This window comes from Puma concolor, chromosome C2 (assembly GCF_028749965.1).
Source record: "Puma concolor isolate L17-30 chromosome C2, mPumCon1.1.hap2, whole genome shotgun sequence".
In the NCBI taxonomy this organism is placed as follows: domain Eukaryota; kingdom Metazoa; phylum Chordata; class Mammalia; order Carnivora; family Felidae; genus Puma; species Puma concolor.
The window spans coordinates 107,148,263-107,167,397 of record NC_141675.1 but is presented as its reverse complement, the minus strand read 5'-3'; the positions used below and the strand labels follow the sequence as shown (position 1 = coordinate 107,167,397).

At 34.8% G+C, this 19,135-nt stretch overlaps 1 protein-coding gene across 7 annotated transcripts in view; it reads right to left on the bottom strand.

Moving 5' to 3' along the window:
• CBLB (Cbl proto-oncogene B) overlaps positions 1-19,135 on the bottom strand; it is a 214,958-nt gene that overhangs the window by 27,007 nt on the left and 168,816 nt on the right. For 4 of the 7 annotated variants that reach the window (XM_086675534.1, XM_086675533.1, XM_086675536.1 and 1 more), the window contains exons 14-17: positions 7,725-7,871; positions 4,326-4,423; positions 4,079-4,210; positions 1,098-1,238 (exon numbers count right to left, since the gene is read on the bottom strand). In XM_086675534.1, the coding sequence (XP_086531660.1) occupies positions 1,098-1,238; positions 4,079-4,210; positions 4,326-4,423; positions 7,725-7,871 (518 nt within the window). The remainder of the gene's footprint in view (positions 1-1,097; positions 1,239-4,078; positions 4,211-4,325; positions 4,424-7,724; positions 7,872-19,135) is intronic. The other 3 variants (XM_025914169.2, XM_086675538.1, XM_025914167.2) reach the window with 3 other exon arrangements.

The following is a 19,135-nucleotide window of genomic DNA, read 5'->3' as shown; positions in this document are numbered from 1 at the left end:
AAACCCTAGAAGAAACATGAGTGCTGAAAGTGAGATAATAGTTAAGATTCACAAGTTTTCACTGAGGCACAGAGGAGGCCAAAGCACAAATTGAGCACTTATTAAAAAGTGATTTTAAAGTTTGCTTATTTATTTTGAGAGAAAAACAGAGAGGAAGAGAGAGAGGGAGAGAGAGAGAGAGAGAGAGAGAATCTCAAGCAGGCTCAGTGCTGTCAGCACAGAGCCTGACACTGGGCTCAAGCTCACAAACTGTGAGATCATGACCTGAGCCAAAATCAAAAGTCGGACAGTTAACCAGCTAAGTCTCCCAGGCACTCCGCTTATTAAAATCTTTTAATGATTTATCTAATATACAAATGTATCCAAAGTAAATTGAGATAAATGTTTCCGAACACAGATCAATCTCACCAATATGACAGACTGGAACAGTTAATATCAGCAGATTCACTGTAACTGATTATTTTTTCCTGACAGTTCTGGCTAATGGAGCAGATGGCTTATTAAGTCTCCTTATTTTTATTTTTACTCCTCATTTGAAAGGTTTAAAAAAAATCTGTGTATTAATTTTTCCTGGAAAAACAATAATTTAAGTAGATACATTGAGACATTAAAAATAACGATGGTAACAATAAAATGTAGATATTTCAGAAAAACTTCTCTACTAATGCTGTAATAATGCAATTTACCAAAATATTATCTTTTTGAATAAAATTATAGCCATAGCTAGTAAAATTAAAACTTATTAGAAAAACATACGGTACACAGAATCGGGACAGTCTAAATTCTGTCGTCATCACTAATAGGTTAATCACGGAGCCCTTTTGGTTCTCAGGGAAGCCTTGTGTGACATTAGGGTGTTATGTGGATTGGAGGAGCTCCATAGAATCTATGATTCTTATCACTTTTGTCATTTGTGGAATCCTTTGCATTAAAATCAACCAACTGACAAGGAAACCTAAGCAATTTCTCATTTTCTCTACCCAGAATGTTCTGCTAGGGAGCTAGAAACCAATAAATTACTGATGCTTATTTGACGGTATGATCTTAGAAATATTCTTGTTTTAAGTGAAAAGTTTTCTTTGGCTTTTTCCTCTCACCTGAAGGAAGAAGGAAAAGGTCCTGTCCTGAGGATGGTCGGCTATTGGAGCCAGGAGGTTTTGAGTGTTCGATGAGGCTGTGCCTTGCAGGCGGTGGGGGAGGTGGCAGGGATGGGGGGAGGGCATCAAAAGCATCTTCACCTGCATTTAAAGAAAGGTGAATATCAACAGCAAAACCTCATTAATGAAAACACAGCATCAGGCCAAAGCAATGATTGATTTTCTCTTGCTGCTCCTAAAGAACTTCACCGGCAGGGTTTATCTAGCAGTTTACCAACTTTGATAATGAAAGCTAATTATTTTCTGGGAGTGTTTGGAGAGAAACACAGGCACACAAACACACATGTACAGGTGTAAACTTTTCCTATCACCCAGGCCTTTCTGTTAAAAAAGCAGTACTGCGGGTTATGAAAAAGCTGATTATCTACTTATAACCTTTATAATAGTAAGACACGGGAAGTTAGAACTAAAAATTATTATAGGTCATACCATCAAAACCAGAATTTTTTATGTAACAATAAGAGTTCACAGCCTCTTATTAGAAAATCACACTATGCACAAAAATTTTAATGTTACAGAACAGAATAATCTTTTTTTTTTTTTTTTAATTTTTTTTTAACGTTTATTTATTTTTGAGACAGAGACAGAGCATGAACGGGGGAGGGTCAGAGAGAGAGGGAGACACAGAATCGGAAGCAGGCTCCAGGCTCTGGGCCATCATCAGCCCAGAGCCCGACGCGGGGCTCGAACTCACGGACCGTGAGATCGTGACCTGAGCTGAAGTCGGACGCTTAACCGACTGAGCCACCCAGGCGCCCCCAGAATAATCTTTTAAAGTTTGTTCTGAATTTTAATTCATTTAAACTAATGTTCCACATATTTCATTGTTAAAATATAGAAAATGAACATACAGTACAGGAATATATTTGTCTACTTATCAGATATTTCTAAAAAGGAACAGCTAAATATAGAACTATGTTCTGTGGTCCCCAAACTACTTATATCTGCATATTTCCCAGCTTTAGTAACTACAGAATATTGCAGAATGCTTTTATGCCTACCTATTTTTCCCCTGCCACATCTTACTATTCTACTCACATTTTCCCATATCTTGATTCTTTAAAACAATAAAATTGCAAAGTATGTATTTTTGTAAGTAATCTCAAATACTTTGTGAATCAAACAGGATATAAACAAACACGTACATGTTCCAGTAATAAAAATGCATGTATTTAAATTTATCGACTTAAGCCAAAGTTACATTTTAAAGAAAAATGGTTTTACCATTCATCTAACTTGCCTTGCAAAAAATATTCAAAACACATTCTCTAATGATCATAGATATTTGTCTAACTTAAAATATTTGAAGGTATGAGGGTGGAGGGAGAGAGCTTTGCTGTCAGCCCAGCCTTCAGCTATTTGCTACATTCATCATCTTATTCATTCAAATCCTTTTTCAGCCCCTAAATGTCAGGTCCCATGCTAGGCACGTGGGTAACTATGAAGATCAAAATCACAAGGACCTGATCCAAGGAGCTTAGAGTCCACAAGGAGATCTAAGAAAAATTCACAAAGAGGTATGATTCACAGGTGAAAGTATCACAGGTCCCACAGAGAAAGCTACACGTTTAAGAGGGAAGGGAAATGTAGAAAGTGGCATTTAGCAAGGTGTTACCAAGAACAGGAAGGCCGGGGATATCAGAGCCTCAAAATCACTTATTCATCAAATGCTAGGATGGTATCTTCTTGACAGACTGAATAGTATAAAATAAATAGTATAAATAAAGCATGAAATGCACATGAAGAGCTAGAGGAAGGTTGAGTTGTAAAGACAGGCGGAACACTGATCTGCACTGTCCGATGTGGTAGTCAGCATCCACACATGGCTATTTAGCTTAAATTAAAATTCAGTTCCATCCACAGTCACACATGTGAATATATACATTCATCACTACATAAAGTTATATTGGACGATGCTTGATTTAGATCATCAAGACTTGGGTAGCAGGTCAAAAACCAGCATATAGGAAGAAGTGGGAGGGAGAAAAAAACTGGAGGAAAAGAAGTTAGCAGGTGCTTGTAATTCATGTAGTTGAGAATGAAGCACTGAACCACAGAATGAACAGGAGCAAAAGACACTGCTGTTACATAACTAGAAACACTGGTTGATGGGGTTTGTGGAAAAACTCAAGAGTCATTTCACATTTCTGGGAGCCTAATAATTAATTCACATAAGCCTATAAATGGACCTTCATCATACGCTATGTTACGATGACTTGTGAAGCCTTAAGGTGCGTGGAGATTCTAACTGTCTTCCTCTAAAAATAGGGGGAGAAGCTTCCAACTTAGAATTAATGAAATCAACACAGATACCAGCACCAGCCAAGTTTAACATATATACACACATGTACCTTCACACATGTACACACACACACAAACTAGTGTACTTCATATTAAAATTTGAACCAGAAAAATTGAGATTCCTTGGATGTGCAGTTGCAATGATTCTATGACAAAATCTATTTCTCAGTTCTCCAGAATAAAATATGTAAGTTTCCAAAATGTAATTAGCTAAGTGAATGGGGTCATTGTATCCTGAAAGAAAAAGTAAGTACACATTCATTAAAGAATTGTACTTAAAGAAAATCTCAGATGAACATTTCAAGTCTAGTGGAACACAAGGCCTCAGGGGAAGGAATGATGCTCTGATAGGTTTTTAAGATTGCATTTAGTACATGAGAAGACAGCTTGATAACACGGAGATTGATGGCCAGCTACGTACACCATTGCTTCAATCATATAAGTGGAATAATGGTTACATGAATTTAAGAGCCACCACTATCCAGAGAATCCATTCTAATTCAGACCAACTCATAACCTTGTAAGTCTGTGTTACACTGAACTCTGAATTCTAATAATTCAGATATTAACTGAAAGAAGAGGCAGGGTGGCTTATTTGAAAAATTTTTAAAGGTTTCAACCTAATGGAGGGATGAGAAGATCATAATCAGAGGGCGTCCTGTTGAGTGAAGAACCATGCTTTGGATTGTCCCGAGTTGGAGGCCTGGCAGGTGGTAATGGCACTGGATCAGAGGCTGAATCAAAAACATCTCCTAGAGGATAACACAAAATCTTAATGTATTTTCAGTACAACAATGGCATGGAATTTTGCCTTTAAATTCTGACCATTAAGATGAAGAACACAAAGAGAATAGGTTTTATACATACCCTTTAAATATATGCCTAATTCAGGGATGTTTGGTTTCTTCATCTCTGAAGATGTACCATGTGTTCCATTCAATATACAATGACCATTATCACAGGACCTAACACAGAGATCAAAGAACAAAAATCATAAGGAAGATTACTTTCCATTTAAAAGTAATTTGGAGAGGTGATAGGAACTAGCAACCCTGCTCATATGCTAAAGTTTGAAAATAAATGTGATTTCCTTTTCTGGAAAAAGTGTAAGAAATATTATTCAAATATTCTTTTTAGATTTTTTTTTTTTGAAAGAGAGAGAGATGGTGCACACACACCTGTGAGCACACAGGGAGGTGGCACAGAGGGTGACAGAATCTTAGGCACCATGTCCAGTGCAATGCCGGACCCAGGGCGGGATCTCATGACTGAGATCATGACCTGAGCCAAAATCAAGAGTCAGACACTTAACCAACTGAGCCACCCAGGCGCCCCTATCCAGATATTCTTACTGAACTATTTTTGCAAAGAAATAAAATAAGTAAAAAGATAATCTTTAAAAAAAAAAAGAAATAAAGAAATACAAGCACTACAAAAATTGTTGATTTCCTAAACACATCTGTGAAGTTAACATATCATTTTGGACAAGTTCAATAATACCTTGTCAAGTTTTTGAAAATGTAGTAAGGCCTATATATGTGTGTGTGTGTGTGTGTGTGTGTGTGTGTGTGTGTGTGTGTGTGTGTGTGTATACACACAAATACACATGTAATAGTCCCAATGACTTTATTATTTGTTAATGATGTTTAACATATTTTTATTTCTGTAATTTAAACTTTCCTTAAGGTAAACTAGAGCCCACAAAGAAGGAGAATTATTAAATGTTCTATAATTTCATTAAAATTTTGATAGGCATATTCAAATACCTAGGGTCTGTCACAATTTCACTACTACTATGAACAAAACCCCGCCCTTCTGATAACTGTAGAAAAATGACTTTAGCAAAGGCTTTGGGTACACAACAAGGTGTCTGTAAAGGATAATACTTACTAAAGCAGTATTTTTGTTGTTAGTATTAATACTTTGAACTATGTGTTCATTAATACTATGAACACAATGGACAAAACTGGGGCGTGGGAAGATAGTAGGAAGAGAAAGTACAGAGCATACTTTGTCTTTAGAATATAGCTGTGTAACAATGAACTCTCTGCTCACCAAGCTATTCTGTTCATAAAAAGCTATAGAAAACAGAGTTTACATTTTCCGTTTCTCTGATTTACTCTGAATTCTTGGGGCAAAGTAAAAGTACATACATAATGGAGGAGATAGCGGATATTTAAATAGTTATTGCAAGAGGGCTTCATCTGAAATTCATTTCTATTCTCTCTGGTGGCCACATCTGTTTCAGGGGCCAGAGATGGTTCATTTTAAAATAGTTATCATGTATTGAATTTTCATAATAATGATGGATTTTTACTGAAACTGAATTGAATTATTCATCTACTGTTTAACTTTTTCTGCATATTGATAATTTATCTCTTCTGATGTTCCAAAGGGTGGGGGAAACATATTAGGATAGGAAGTATTTAAGCTTACAGAGTGCTCTGTGGAGGAAAGAAGGTACTTCATCCATTGGCTTTCAAGAACAAAAAGATAAAAAATTCACTCCTATTAAGTTTAGGGATAATCAACATTTATTACTTCTCTATAACAATGGAAAGATAGTAATGGTGGTCATAATTCAAATTTATTTTCAGGATTTGGGAGGTCTGCCACCAAAAATCTCATCTGATATGATCTAACAATTAAAATTCAAAGTATTTCAAATATAACTCTCACCTCTTCAGCAATGAAAAAAAAATGAAATCCCAAGAAGACCAAAAAAGCTCATCTTATTTCAGTCTTTACACATTACTATACATTTGTAGGAGCCAAAGGGACTAAAAATTGTGACCATTTGTATTCGATATGAAGGAGTAACTTTCCTCTAATAAGAGTAGTAGACATTTGGTTCTTCCAAAATAACAAATTGCCTCTCAGTCATTTATCTTCTCAAGGACACTATTTTATCAACAAATGTCTTAAACACCAGTGATTAGCAAGAAATGAAATGGTTCTTGTTTTGAAATATGAAGCCCTAGACTGCAGAATGTTAGTGATCCTGGTTAAGAATTCTGTAGAGTGTTGATAATTTTAACCAGGATCACTCATTTCGACAGATCTCTGGTTAAAATGAAGATTTGCTTCTCTTTTCCAAGTATTGCATTTCACCTTGGTGTGATAGTCTAAGAAAGACACTAAAACATTCTATTTAGATTTTTCATCTGAAAAGGAGGGAACACTCCACTCACAGAATGCTTTCCATTGATGGACTTGACCTTAAAACGGAAACGATGCACGAAGATAAGACAGATGGCTGAAGTGTTCAGTAGTTTTCCTATCCTCATTCAAGAGGTGCTGGAAGGCAGGAAGGCTGAGCCACCAGCTGTAGTGAGTGAAACCCCGTGCTGTATGCCAAGCAAAGCTCCAGGGATTCCGTCATACAAAGGAAATGAGCTCACTAAGTTTTAAAACTGAGATTTGACTTATTGAGTACTTCATGTAAGTCAGATGAGATAAAGAAAAATAGTATTAGATTACAGATTAATAAATCAATTATACAAGTGCAGAATCATCCTACTTAAACACAAACTAATATTTCAGTACGCACCACCCAGTTTTAACAACTGCTCTATACCTCAGTGGGGCTGACACTTCAAGGTTGTCTCCATTACAATGAGAACAAACAACTGGCAAGAAGAAAAAAAAAGAAAACCCTATTTCTCACATTCTTATTTGATCTAAGGAAAAGTAAAATAGTACCTCATTAAAAAAGGTAAATACTTCTTAGTCTTTTTTTCTTAACTTCTTCAGGATATGATAAATAGAAGTAGGCAGCATATCAAGAAGGGAAATGAATATAAATTATACTTACATCAAAAAAAATTACACCAAAAAAAATTCTAAGAAAGGTAATACTTTAGTTTCTGGGCACTGATTTTTCCTCATGAGGTATGTACTAAGAACTGATAAAATGCATTGGAAAATAGTATATTGAAAATTCATGAATTAATTACCACTATATGTAATATACAGCAAAGTTTTATTAGATTATAATTTGTTTTGGGGGGAGAGGGGCAGCAAAATGTTCCATTAGATTTACTAGTCAATTAGTTTAGTCAACTGACTTCTTGAGTAATGAGAAATCTGCATCTTTTAGTTTTCTACGAAAGGAATGCAGAAAATAGTATATAATAAGAGGAGGCTTTGACCAAGAAATCAAGGATTTTTATTTAAATAGCTGTGATTCAGTTGCCTACAAACAAATACCACACATGATAATGCTTATGCAGATGTGAGATGATAAAAAGCTGCCCATATGCTTACCTAAGAGGAGGTTTTACGTTATGGCAATGAGATGGTTGTGAATTCAGGGAAACAGGATGGGATGAAGGAACCTTGTATTCATCGTCATCTTCCTCTACTGGGTCTCTGGTTTTCTCTGAAAGGGAATTTGCTAACGGGCCAGTACACCTACCAGAGAGGGAAAAAAAAATCCAGTCTAGTTTAAGCATAACAATTCAGAACAGGCAAGTTGAATGTGATCTATTCAAATCAAAGGAGCTACTTTGTACTTGTGTTCATTTTTCAATTACAAGGTAACATCAGAAGGGCTGTTCTTATACTAAATACAAATGAAAGGATTTTCAATCTTTTGTTAAGACTCTATTGACGAAATAAAAGAATTTCCATACTTATAATTTTAAATGGCAGAGTAAGAAAAACTAGTAACCTGTCAAATTAAATACAAAGATCTTGAAGTTAAAACAGAATGTATAAAATTATCCAAACCAAAGCTATTAAAATATTAACAATTTTGTTCCAATTTAACTTAAATGGGTAAATTAAGATTATATATACATATATATACACACATATATATATATGTATGTATATATATATATGTACATGGTAGTTTTATATATTAATGAAATCTTTATAAAAAGGTCAACTTTGTCTCTTGTGAATATTACCTGTAGTTGAAAACAAATCCAGTTCAATTAAATGAATTATTTCTCTGGTAAGGTTCAAGTACAATTCAAATTATTAATTTTTTTCCCAATAACTAAGAACTAAAAATGACTGGAACAATTAGAAGTAGATAATAAGAGAACTTATTAAGTCTTTGAGGTAGAGTACATTATTTTCATGGCTTCAATTCTCTAATAAAAAAGAAAGAAAATGAGTAGAACAATCACCCAATATCCAAAGAAGTTTTTTAAGCATTATACTCATCCTTGAGAGTAAATAAAAGAAAACAAAGCCAAACAAACAAGGAACCCAGACCTTTTTCACATTTTTCACAATTGTTATTAATGGAGTTTAACTCTTGCTTATGCAAGTGAAAAATATCAAAGTAGAAACACACAAACATACCCTAACGTTAGGACACCCAACTAGTTTGCAAGACAAAGCTTTTGATAATCATAGTGAACGTCTGTTTCGTTTCTTTTCTTTCTTTCTTTTTTTTTTTAATCTTTGGAACTGCAATTTTGAAGCACCTTCTGTAGAGGGAGCAAGAGTCCTTTGGTATATGTGCCATTGAACCTGAAATAACTTTTTCATTTAGATTTCTTCTCGCTGGTTAGAATGCGAAAAATTTTAAGGGCTTTTCTTTGTGCCCATTACAAGAAGGCATTGTGAAAAACCTCGAAGTTTTCAAGCTTCAACTATGTATTTGAGTCTCTAGAAAGTTCAAAAATTAAAGAAAAATCTCTCCCAAGATTTTTCAAAAGCATATTTCTACCTGTCTTTGAAGACTTTTTCAATACTGATTTTTGAATTTTTGTTTGTTTGAGCAACCTCTGAATTCAAATGACAGTTTACAGTGAGATAAAATCATAGTAACAGACTGACAGAAAGTCCACTGTCACTGACCAGAGCCCAAGCTAATAACCTTATGAGGAACTACCCCTCCTATAGTGTAACCTTAGAAGAGATACATTCCAAATGAAGGCTGGTGAGTACATGCACTGCAAAACTGTGATCTGATGGATATTATGGTAGGGATTTCAAACATGACCTTTCCACAAAATCTTATACACATGGACATCAATTTAGCTAACTCAAGGACCAGAATGGGTTCTATTAGCAAATGAAACAATATACATCCTTTCTGTGCCCTACTATACTTTCATTCATAATGAATCTTTTTTTGCCAATGCAATTCAAGCATATCCAGTATTAAAGAAAAAGGAAAAGACTTCTTGACCAAATGTTCAGCAACAACATCAATGTCAGAAATCTATCTGCCGGTTGGGGGTTACTTCCAAAAATTTAAGAGTTTCCAAAGAAGCACTGCATATTGAGGCAAGAATGGACAGTTTATGAAATCACATCTGTTGTGGATGATTCTATATTTTCTTTTCAATGATGAAGAATTTCGTCTGGGTAATTCCTCCTAGTCTTTTGCCTTGATGCAAATCAACACATAGAATATTTCTGAAGAAGGTGAAAAATAAAGCTCAAATAAGATTTTTGGAATAATAAAGGCTTACCACTAAAATTTACTAATCAGAGATTATTAGCTTAAATGGATTTTACTGGATTACATCTAGAAGGGGAAAATGTCTTCAAGTGGCATTTGTATCTAAATCCCAAAAAAGTGCTTCGATATCCCATTTATCACCTTTTTAATAAGTTCTAAAGTCAGATATTCTTCTTCTTCTTTGTGTTTTTAGTGCAAACTTCTGATATCAGTATAATAGTCTATTTAGAGAAGCCAGTTTATAAGAATATCATTCCAGTGCATTTTATTCAGTATTACATAAATTTTTATATCAAATTAATCTTACCCAGTTCAGAAGGAAAAAAAAATAAAAGCAGTTTCTATAATAAAAAATAGGAATGTACACTATGGGCTTCGGGTGATTACATATCAAAACAGGTTCATCCATTTAACAAATGTACCGCTATAGAGGAAGATATTGATGGGAAGGGAGAGGTACATGTGGGGGCAGGAAGTATATGGGAAATCACTGTACCTTCTCAATTTTGCTGGGAATCTAAAAAAACAAAGTCTTTAATCACTCTAAACTTGTCTAAAAAATAAAGTTTTAATAAAAAAGAAGGTACAAGTGAGATAAAGAAGTTGTATATAAAATATCAAAAAAGAAATCTCGATTCATGTAAATAATTACACTATTTGTAAGTATACTTGGGATTTTTTTTCCTTCACAAACTAATTCAAAAAGTACGTTCAGTTTTACTTGAAATAAGCGGTAAAATAATTAGTGTAGCAATTTTCATAAGCTATCATGTAAGTTTACTTTTGGCAGTGAAGAAAATATCTAACTTAAGGGACACAAGAACACTTCATTCATTGATGTGGCTTCTGAGAAATGTTTGGGATATCAGAGGAATAAAACAGAGCAAATTATTATTTGGTTAGTTCCAAGTTAAAGCGGCCAAGTAAACCATCTTACCATTTATACCTATTACTTCATTCCCTTTGTATTATCATCGTACATCCATGGACTATTCTGCACTGTGGCTGTCATTCTGGAGTTAAAACACGGGTAATGAACAAGGCCACATTCTCTCAAAGATGCACAGCCATCCTCTCCCCAACCTGCACCTCCTGTTAAATTCACTGCGTGTTAGTTATCTGAGCCTCCGGTGAGAAATACATCCACTTTCTGCAAGTGCACACTTGGAACCAACCAAGAATACATTTTGCAATGCTTTTCTTAGTGATTTTTACATGTTGAGACAAACTCAGATACACTCCTCTATAATATTTGATATTCTTGGTGTGAGAGGCACATCATCAGAGGGGTTTATCTGTGTAACTTTTCTTTCAACTTTAATTCTTTTGATTAATGTACATTTAGTATATGTGCCTTCATTGACATTGTGTTTTCTATATATTCATTTCTGTCTTTCTGTCCTAATTGCAAAATGCTTAAGGGTAGACCCTGAGTCAACAAAGGCCTGGCGTAGTATGCGTGAAGGGGGGCACTCCCGGCTTTTAGACAAAAATGAGTGGTTATCAGAGAAAAAGATGACAAAGCTGTGAAAGGAGAGGGAACAATCATTTTTAGGATTCTTTTATAATCTAGAAAAACATTTTTAAATATATCATTTCGCTTGCTTTCTACATGTAAGAATCTTTATTTAGTAATTTCTGAAGGCATGGTTTTTTTAAAATATCTTTTATTAAAACTAAGTCTTCAGAGCTTGCCATATACATTAGTCCATATTTCTTGTATTAACTATCAGAATCCTAACAGGGAAAATAAAATACTTAACTCAGAGAAATCAGTCCTGAGAAGTGGTAACACAAAATAAAGCTGTATTTGAAAGGATTGCACGTATGCCACAAATAAGTAATTTCCCCAGAATATCAGAGTGAGCTTTATAATACTGATTTTAAGCGTTCTTTCATGACATTAAGAAAAGTCTGTGGTATATTATTAGGTTTAACACAAGCTTTCCTGTAAGCTTTAATTATAAGCATTTCACCTACTTGTTTTTAAATTGGAGAAACAGATTTTAAGTTACATTTTTAAGTTAACTTAGAACCAATATGCATTTCTAAAATTTTCTGGGGTCTGCTTTAAAAATCAGGAAGACAGATACTGAGGAAACACATACTTTTCTTGCGAATCTAATTTTCCAGTATGTTGGACGTTAAAGACTTCACGATGATATTTACAGTGGCATTATTTGTAATTGCCAAAAACTGGAATCAACCCAAATGTCCCTCAGTGGAGGGATGGATAAAGCATGCCTTATAATGGAATATGTACTCTGCAGCAATAGAAAGGAACCAACCATTGATACACTTGACAACATTGATGAATCTCAAATGCATTATACTAAGTAGAGAGAAGCCAGACTCAACGGGGTACGTACTGCATGATTCTATTTATATGGCCTTCTGGAAAAGGCAAAACCGTACTGGACATGAATTAGGCTGGTAATTTCCAGGGGTCTGGCGTGAAGGAAGAATCTGACATAGGCACAGGGGGATTTTTTGGAGTGATGGAACTGTCCTAGAACTTGATTGTGGTGGTGATTACGTGACCATGCTTTAGTCAGAACTCACAAAACTGAATTCTACTGTACATAAGTTATGCTTTAATAACTGAAAATTTTCTTTTTAAGATTAAAAATTCATTTTAACTCATTTCAGGTATTGCAGATATGCATCTTTCACAAATATGCTGAATATTCTTAGTGGCCTTCACATAACTTATTTAATTCTATTTGAGACTACGGAGCAACATTAACAGAAGCATGATAAATGCTTGACTGTTGTGGAATATGCAAGGATGCCTTCCCTTAATATGAAAATAAAATCTCATTTTAATCCTATACATTTTCTATCAATGGATCAATATGTTCATGGACAAATGGAGGATATAGGATAGATCATGCCTCTGTGGGACAAAAAAGAAACAGTATAAGGAATATATTTTACATTGTATATTTAAATAGAATCCAGTGGCTCACATTTCAATGGCTAGGTTTTTTGTGATCATAAATCAGCTTTTTTGTAAATGATAACTAACAGGTTTGTCAGACTATTAGGATTAATGTTATATCAGTTCTCATCAGAGCTTTTAGTTAGAGACAATGAAAGATTAGTGGAATTAGTGGTATTCCCCCTACCAAGATTATAGCCATCCACCAAATTTCATTTTCCCAAAAAGATGAGAAGGGATTATTCTATGTGAATTTAGAAATTACAACACTAGAATAAAAAGGAGAGAAATAATACTCATATTACTGCTTTTTCTGTTGAGACTGGTTTAAAATGATATAGTGGCAACCCTCAATTGTTTACATCAAGGCATCAACCAGTAGTTTCCAGGGATTCACCACAAAACACCAGAATATCTGAGTTTGGATGGTCAAGTTACTTTGCAGGAGATTTGAACAAAGTTTATTTTGCTGCATAAACTCACCGATTTATAAGTTAAGTCTGAGTTTCAAATATCAAGTCATATCAATAGGTCAGACTCAAATGCACAAACATTCTACATGATACAATGAGAGAAGAACACCACAGTGATCACAGTGAACAAACTGAAAAGAAAGACCCACTCTCCACCATCCCTTATATGTCATGTCAATTGTTACCTACAGGAGACCGCCATCTTTGGTAATAATGCACCTTTCCATTTACCCAAGGTAGAACAAACAAAAATAGTGCAATATCTTGGCCAGTCTTAAAAAGATTTTAAGGTACTGGAGGAAAGCTGGTTCAGAGACTAATGAAAGAGCAACCATATTCATTTACTAGGATTAAAAAAATAGGGGCGCCTGGGTGGCTCAGTCGGTTAAGCATCTGACTTCGGCTCAGGTCATGATCTCACGGTCCGTGAGTTTGAGCCCCACGTCAGGCTCTGTGCTGACAGCTCAGAGCCTGGAGCCTGTTTCCGATTCTGTGTCTCCCTCTCTCTCTGACCCTCCCCTGTTCATGCTCTGTCTCTGTCTCAAAAATAAATAAACGTTAATAAAAAAATTAAAAAAAATAGAGTAGCCTCTTAATTACAGCTTTATCTTCCATTGAAAAGTTTTCTACCATATTTGTCTTATACTTAAATCAATAATAATTTCTTATCATTGGGCATAAAAAGGATTCATGTAAAACCAAAGTACATTCAGTCTACAGGAATCCTCAGGTGAATAACAACAGAATATGTTTTCCTGCTTTTTTGACACTGAGCACAAATAATGAGACCTGGTATGCACCATATACAAAATAACACACTTCCATCAAGCTCATTCCCTTTCAGTGGTTTTAAGTTACAATGTGATATTTGGATTGATATCTCCCAAGGCTTAGTACTTTTTTCTCTTCTCTGTCTTCAAATCTTAGTCAAAAACAAAGCAAAACAAAACAAAACTCTCCCCTCTCCCATGAGTTTGCCAAATAATTTCATTCATATTCATCTAACTTTATAGTTTTACACTTACATTTACATATAGACCATTCTGGAGACTGTTTAAAGACAACCACAATCCCACGCGCGTTCACATGCACAGATGCTGATGTTTGAAGTGTGGACCTTTTTGGTGACTCTGGAGGGTGGCAGTAGTTGAGGTTACATTCACAAAACTACATTTCTAGTTTATTTTCTGAAGCAATTTGGTAATAAATGGAGATTTTGATAAGAACCAATAATGTTTTTACAATCAACATTGCAGGGGTAAGTGGTATAGTCTCCTTCAAGGTAATGCTTTAATATGTAAGTTCGTATACTGTTGAAAATCTCAGAGTTACATTTGTATGCCTAAGAGCGTAGCCAATCTACTAAATTTGTGATTTGACATGTAGAAATAAATTTATTAGCTTTAGATAGTACCTGCTGAAATATTTACCTGAATATAATATTTGGATGTTATGTCTAATTGCTCCCTCAACACTTCAATTTAGGTGTGTGTGTGTGTGTGTGTGTGTGTGTGTGTGTGTGTGTGTAACAGGCATCCCAAACTCTTCAGGTCCCTCAGTCTCCATTTTACACCTCTGTCCTGTTCCCACATCTGTTCGTTCTCCAGTCTCCCTCACTTTGGAAAATGGCACCAACCATTCACTCGGTTTCTTTAGCCAAAAACTTATGTAAGAAGAGTCTTCACTATCATACCTCACAGATATCCAATTTATTAACAGGTACCACTGGACCAAAATATACCCCAAAGCTGACCCAGTAACTCCATCACCGTTACTCCAGTCAGAGCCCTGACCATCTCTGACTGGTCTACCACATCAGATGACGGCACTCTCCATTGGTCTCCTGCTTCCCCAAAGACCATTCTTCACACAGCAGCCAGGGAAATTCCTTAAAAATGCAAACCAGCATCATGTCATAATGCTGACCAAAACTTTCTAAAACTCACCAAACCAAAGTTCTTACCTTGGCTTTAAAGACAGTATACTATTTAGCCCCTGAATACCGTATTCAACTCTAGTCACACTGTCCTTGCTGCTCTTCAACATGCTGAAGGGATTCACGTGCCTCCCTTTTCTACACTTGAGTCGTCTAGCTTTCATGCTCTTTACCCAGATAACCTCATGGCTTGCTCCTTTACTGCTTTCAGGCTCTGGTCAAATATTACCTTTCCTGATGACTTTACCTAAAGTATAAACCTCCATATACTATTTATCCCCTTCCCTGCTTTATTTTTCCTCCTAGCACTTACAACTACCTGACAAAATACAATATCATTATTTGTTTACTTTCTGTTCTCCTAACTAGAGCACAAGTTCCAGTGAGGATGGGATTTTATCTAGTTCATGCTGCATCTCCACTTATTACACACAACTGAGTAAAAAGTAGCTCAGGCAAAAATTAGAATTCTCTATTCACCGAACTGAAAATGTTATTAGCACCTTATCTGTTTGGAAAAGCAGGTAACAGTGATCAACACCACTGTCTCCAACAGCAAACCTTTCTTTTTTTTTTTTTTTTAATGTTTATTTATTTCTTACAGAAAGAGAGCACACACGAGCATGTAGGGGATGGGGCAGAGAGAGAGGGAGACAAAGAATCTGAACAGGCTTCAGGCTCTGAACTGACAGCACAGAGCCCGACGTGGGGCTCGAACTCACAGACCGTGAGATCATGACCTAAGCCGAAGGCAGACACTCAACCCACTAAGCCACTCAGGTGCCCCTAAACCTTTTTTTTTTTTTTTTTTTTTTACAAAAGTATTAATCAAATAATATTTGTTCAGCATGCATTTGAAGGCTTAAGATTAATATTCCAAAAGTACAAAAGGTGCATTTCTAAAAGACAAGGCACCCAAAATATTCTTCTGAAAAAAGAAAATGACATTCATCTGCATTCTAGAACATCTTACTTGAAAATAATCATTCCATTATTACTGGCAATAATTCTTCTATTTATTTGTCAATATCTTGTGTCAAGTGAAATAATTTTTTTAACTGTTTCAGATTTCATTTAAATTTTAAAAAATCAAATTATTTCAAGACAAATATAATTTAGTAAAAATTTAGTAAAAATGTAATAAAAACAAACCACATAGGATTTTTTTCATTCTCCCCCTAGAAAATAGTAGGCACTCATGTTTCAAGCTTTTATTTAAAATTTTACATTTGTAGCTAAATGTCAATGATGTTAATTAAATAGAAACATTTAGAAAAACTAAAAAAAAAAAAAAAAAAAACCCAAAAACCAAATCAATGTATACTAGTACAGTTTCAGCTTTCTTCTACAAACAGGATATTTCTTAAAAATAAATTCTGTATTCTAGGCCTCAACATAAGTCATACAATAAAAGTCACATAATTGCAAACAGTTTTACAAGAAAGTAAAACTATCACAGAGTAGCCTCTTATATCAAGTAAACGGTGATCAGAGTAACATCAAATAACTTATTACACTTCAGTAAATATTTATAACAATACAAAGTACATTTAAAGGTAAATGCTAGCTGTGACTTTCCTGAATTCAACACTGAGGGTCTCAACATTTGTGAGAACTGCAAAAGTCTGAGTAGTAATTTGTGATTTTGCTTTGGACTTATTTTGAAACATGCAGTAAGAGTCTAACATAGAATTAGGTACTTGAACATCCAACATCCCATTTCGTCCCTATTTGCTGAGACCTCTGTTCTATGCCCCTCCAGTACTAAGGGTCTATTCCTCACTGTACCCTGGTTTACATTCTAATGAGGCCCAGATAGATCAAACATAACAAACGCAAAACTAGAGCAGTAATCCAACTCACGCTGGCTTCAGCAATGAGACACAACGAGCCACAAATGAACATTTAAGCTGCCAAATATTTCATGTAAGTCAGCATTATAGATGAGCATCCCTTAAAACACTGCATAGAATCTAAAAAGTCGAAGCTCAAAAGGAATTTGGAGATCATTTAAGATAAACACTTTTTCATTTATCAGATAGAGAAAGCGAGGCCCTGAGAAGTTACTTTGTTCAAAGACAAGACAAATATTTAATATGCTGGAGTCAGGTCTGAGACCAAGTCTGATTTAATTTTAATATTCACTTCAGAATTCTATGCTGGTTTCATAATAAGACAGTCCGTAAATGACTACGGAAAATGCCTACTAAAATATTAAATAACAAAGAAGGGCATGGAAATTATCTCTATAACATAATCTATGTCATGTAAAAAAAAGTCTAAAAATGTCAAAATGTTGAAACTCTGGACATGGATATTTGGAGTATGTAGATGCTCGAATTTACATATTTGTTAAATTTTTGTCATTTCTAGTTTCCATATTTTATACAATGAACAAATGCCACCCATATAGTCAGAATAAAAAAATTGAAGAGATAAATGTGCAATGAAAAGTCAACTCTTGCATTGTTAACTATGGTTAATTTGCAGCATGCAAAACAAAACTAATTTGCTGTTAAATCTGCATTGTTTAAGTATTTCTCTGTTTAAGTAAAGCAACTGCACTGTTTCTGAGGGAAAAATCAAGAATAAATGGAGAGAAAATATACTTACAAGGACTTACAAACTGAAGTACTAGAAAAATGTCAATACATTACACTATGAATTTATTCTTACTTTATAGGAGAAACACGTAACTAAAATACATACGAAGCACACTGCAACCTCTGCTTATCTCACTTGCCAACATGAATTTAATAAACAGAATGTGAAAATTTAACCTAATTGGCAAGGTTTTATTTACTTTGTTTCTGAGGTTCTCTGAATTATCAGAATTAATTGAACTTAAGATATTTTATTACATATATTCAGAGTTCATCTGAGGCTATGATATCATACGTTCTTACTGATTTAGAGCCTACTATACAGAATATGTGTATTTGCTTCCAACTTTTATGTCAGCTACATTATCTGGCAGTTCCCAGAAAAGTTACCAGTGGAGAATGCTCCAATGAGCTTAGTTTCCCACTGTCCCCTGAATGATGGCAAACTTCACACTCTTGCTGCTTCTCATCTGCTTCCCTTTTGAACTGTGCCTATTCTCCATGACTCAGGAAATTTCCATCTCTTTATGAAACATCCTTGACTTCCAAGGTCTGTAACAGTCTTTCCTCCAAGTGAAAGTAAAAACTAACAACTAGAATTGTACAAGTCAACATAATGTTCTCCAGAGGTTTCATGTGTGTTAATTTTATTTTCTAGAGTAGAGTGCAAACTTCAGGGGCTGGGTTTAGCTTATCCTTCTTTTGCATCCATATGTATAGGGGATCTCAGTGACCAGCAGAGAAAGGAGTAAATGCTCTAAGACTTTCAGTTGGAAGTGAGGATCTTACCCGATAATCAACCAAGTAACCACATATTTGTGATATATGCACCACACAGCAAAAACAGTAAAGTGTTAGGGAAGAATCAGAAAGGACAAGAAAAATATTTTGCTCTCAAAACCTTATGACCTTTTTTTTTTAATGTGAAGAAGCACTTTAAAATTAGAAAACAGTGGAGCAGAGTACGTAATTAAATGTAGACAATAAACTGTAGGAAGAAGACTGAGAATTAGTCTTACCACTTATTATCATTATGAATGAAGAAGTCAGAGAAGTTTTCATAAAGAAACAGAGCCTGAGACATGGACCTACAGAATAAAGATTCTGAAAAGGTGGTGCATAGGAGGAAGCAGCTTAAAAATTCACAAAGCCAAAAAAAAAAAATCAAGACAAGATTGGAGGGGAAACATTAGGAATTACTGAACAATATTTTAGTTGGGTAAAATTCTGTGGATCTTACTGCTAGCAGAAGAGCATAGATTAACTTAAAAGGAAAGAAAAAAAACAATGCTGGGTT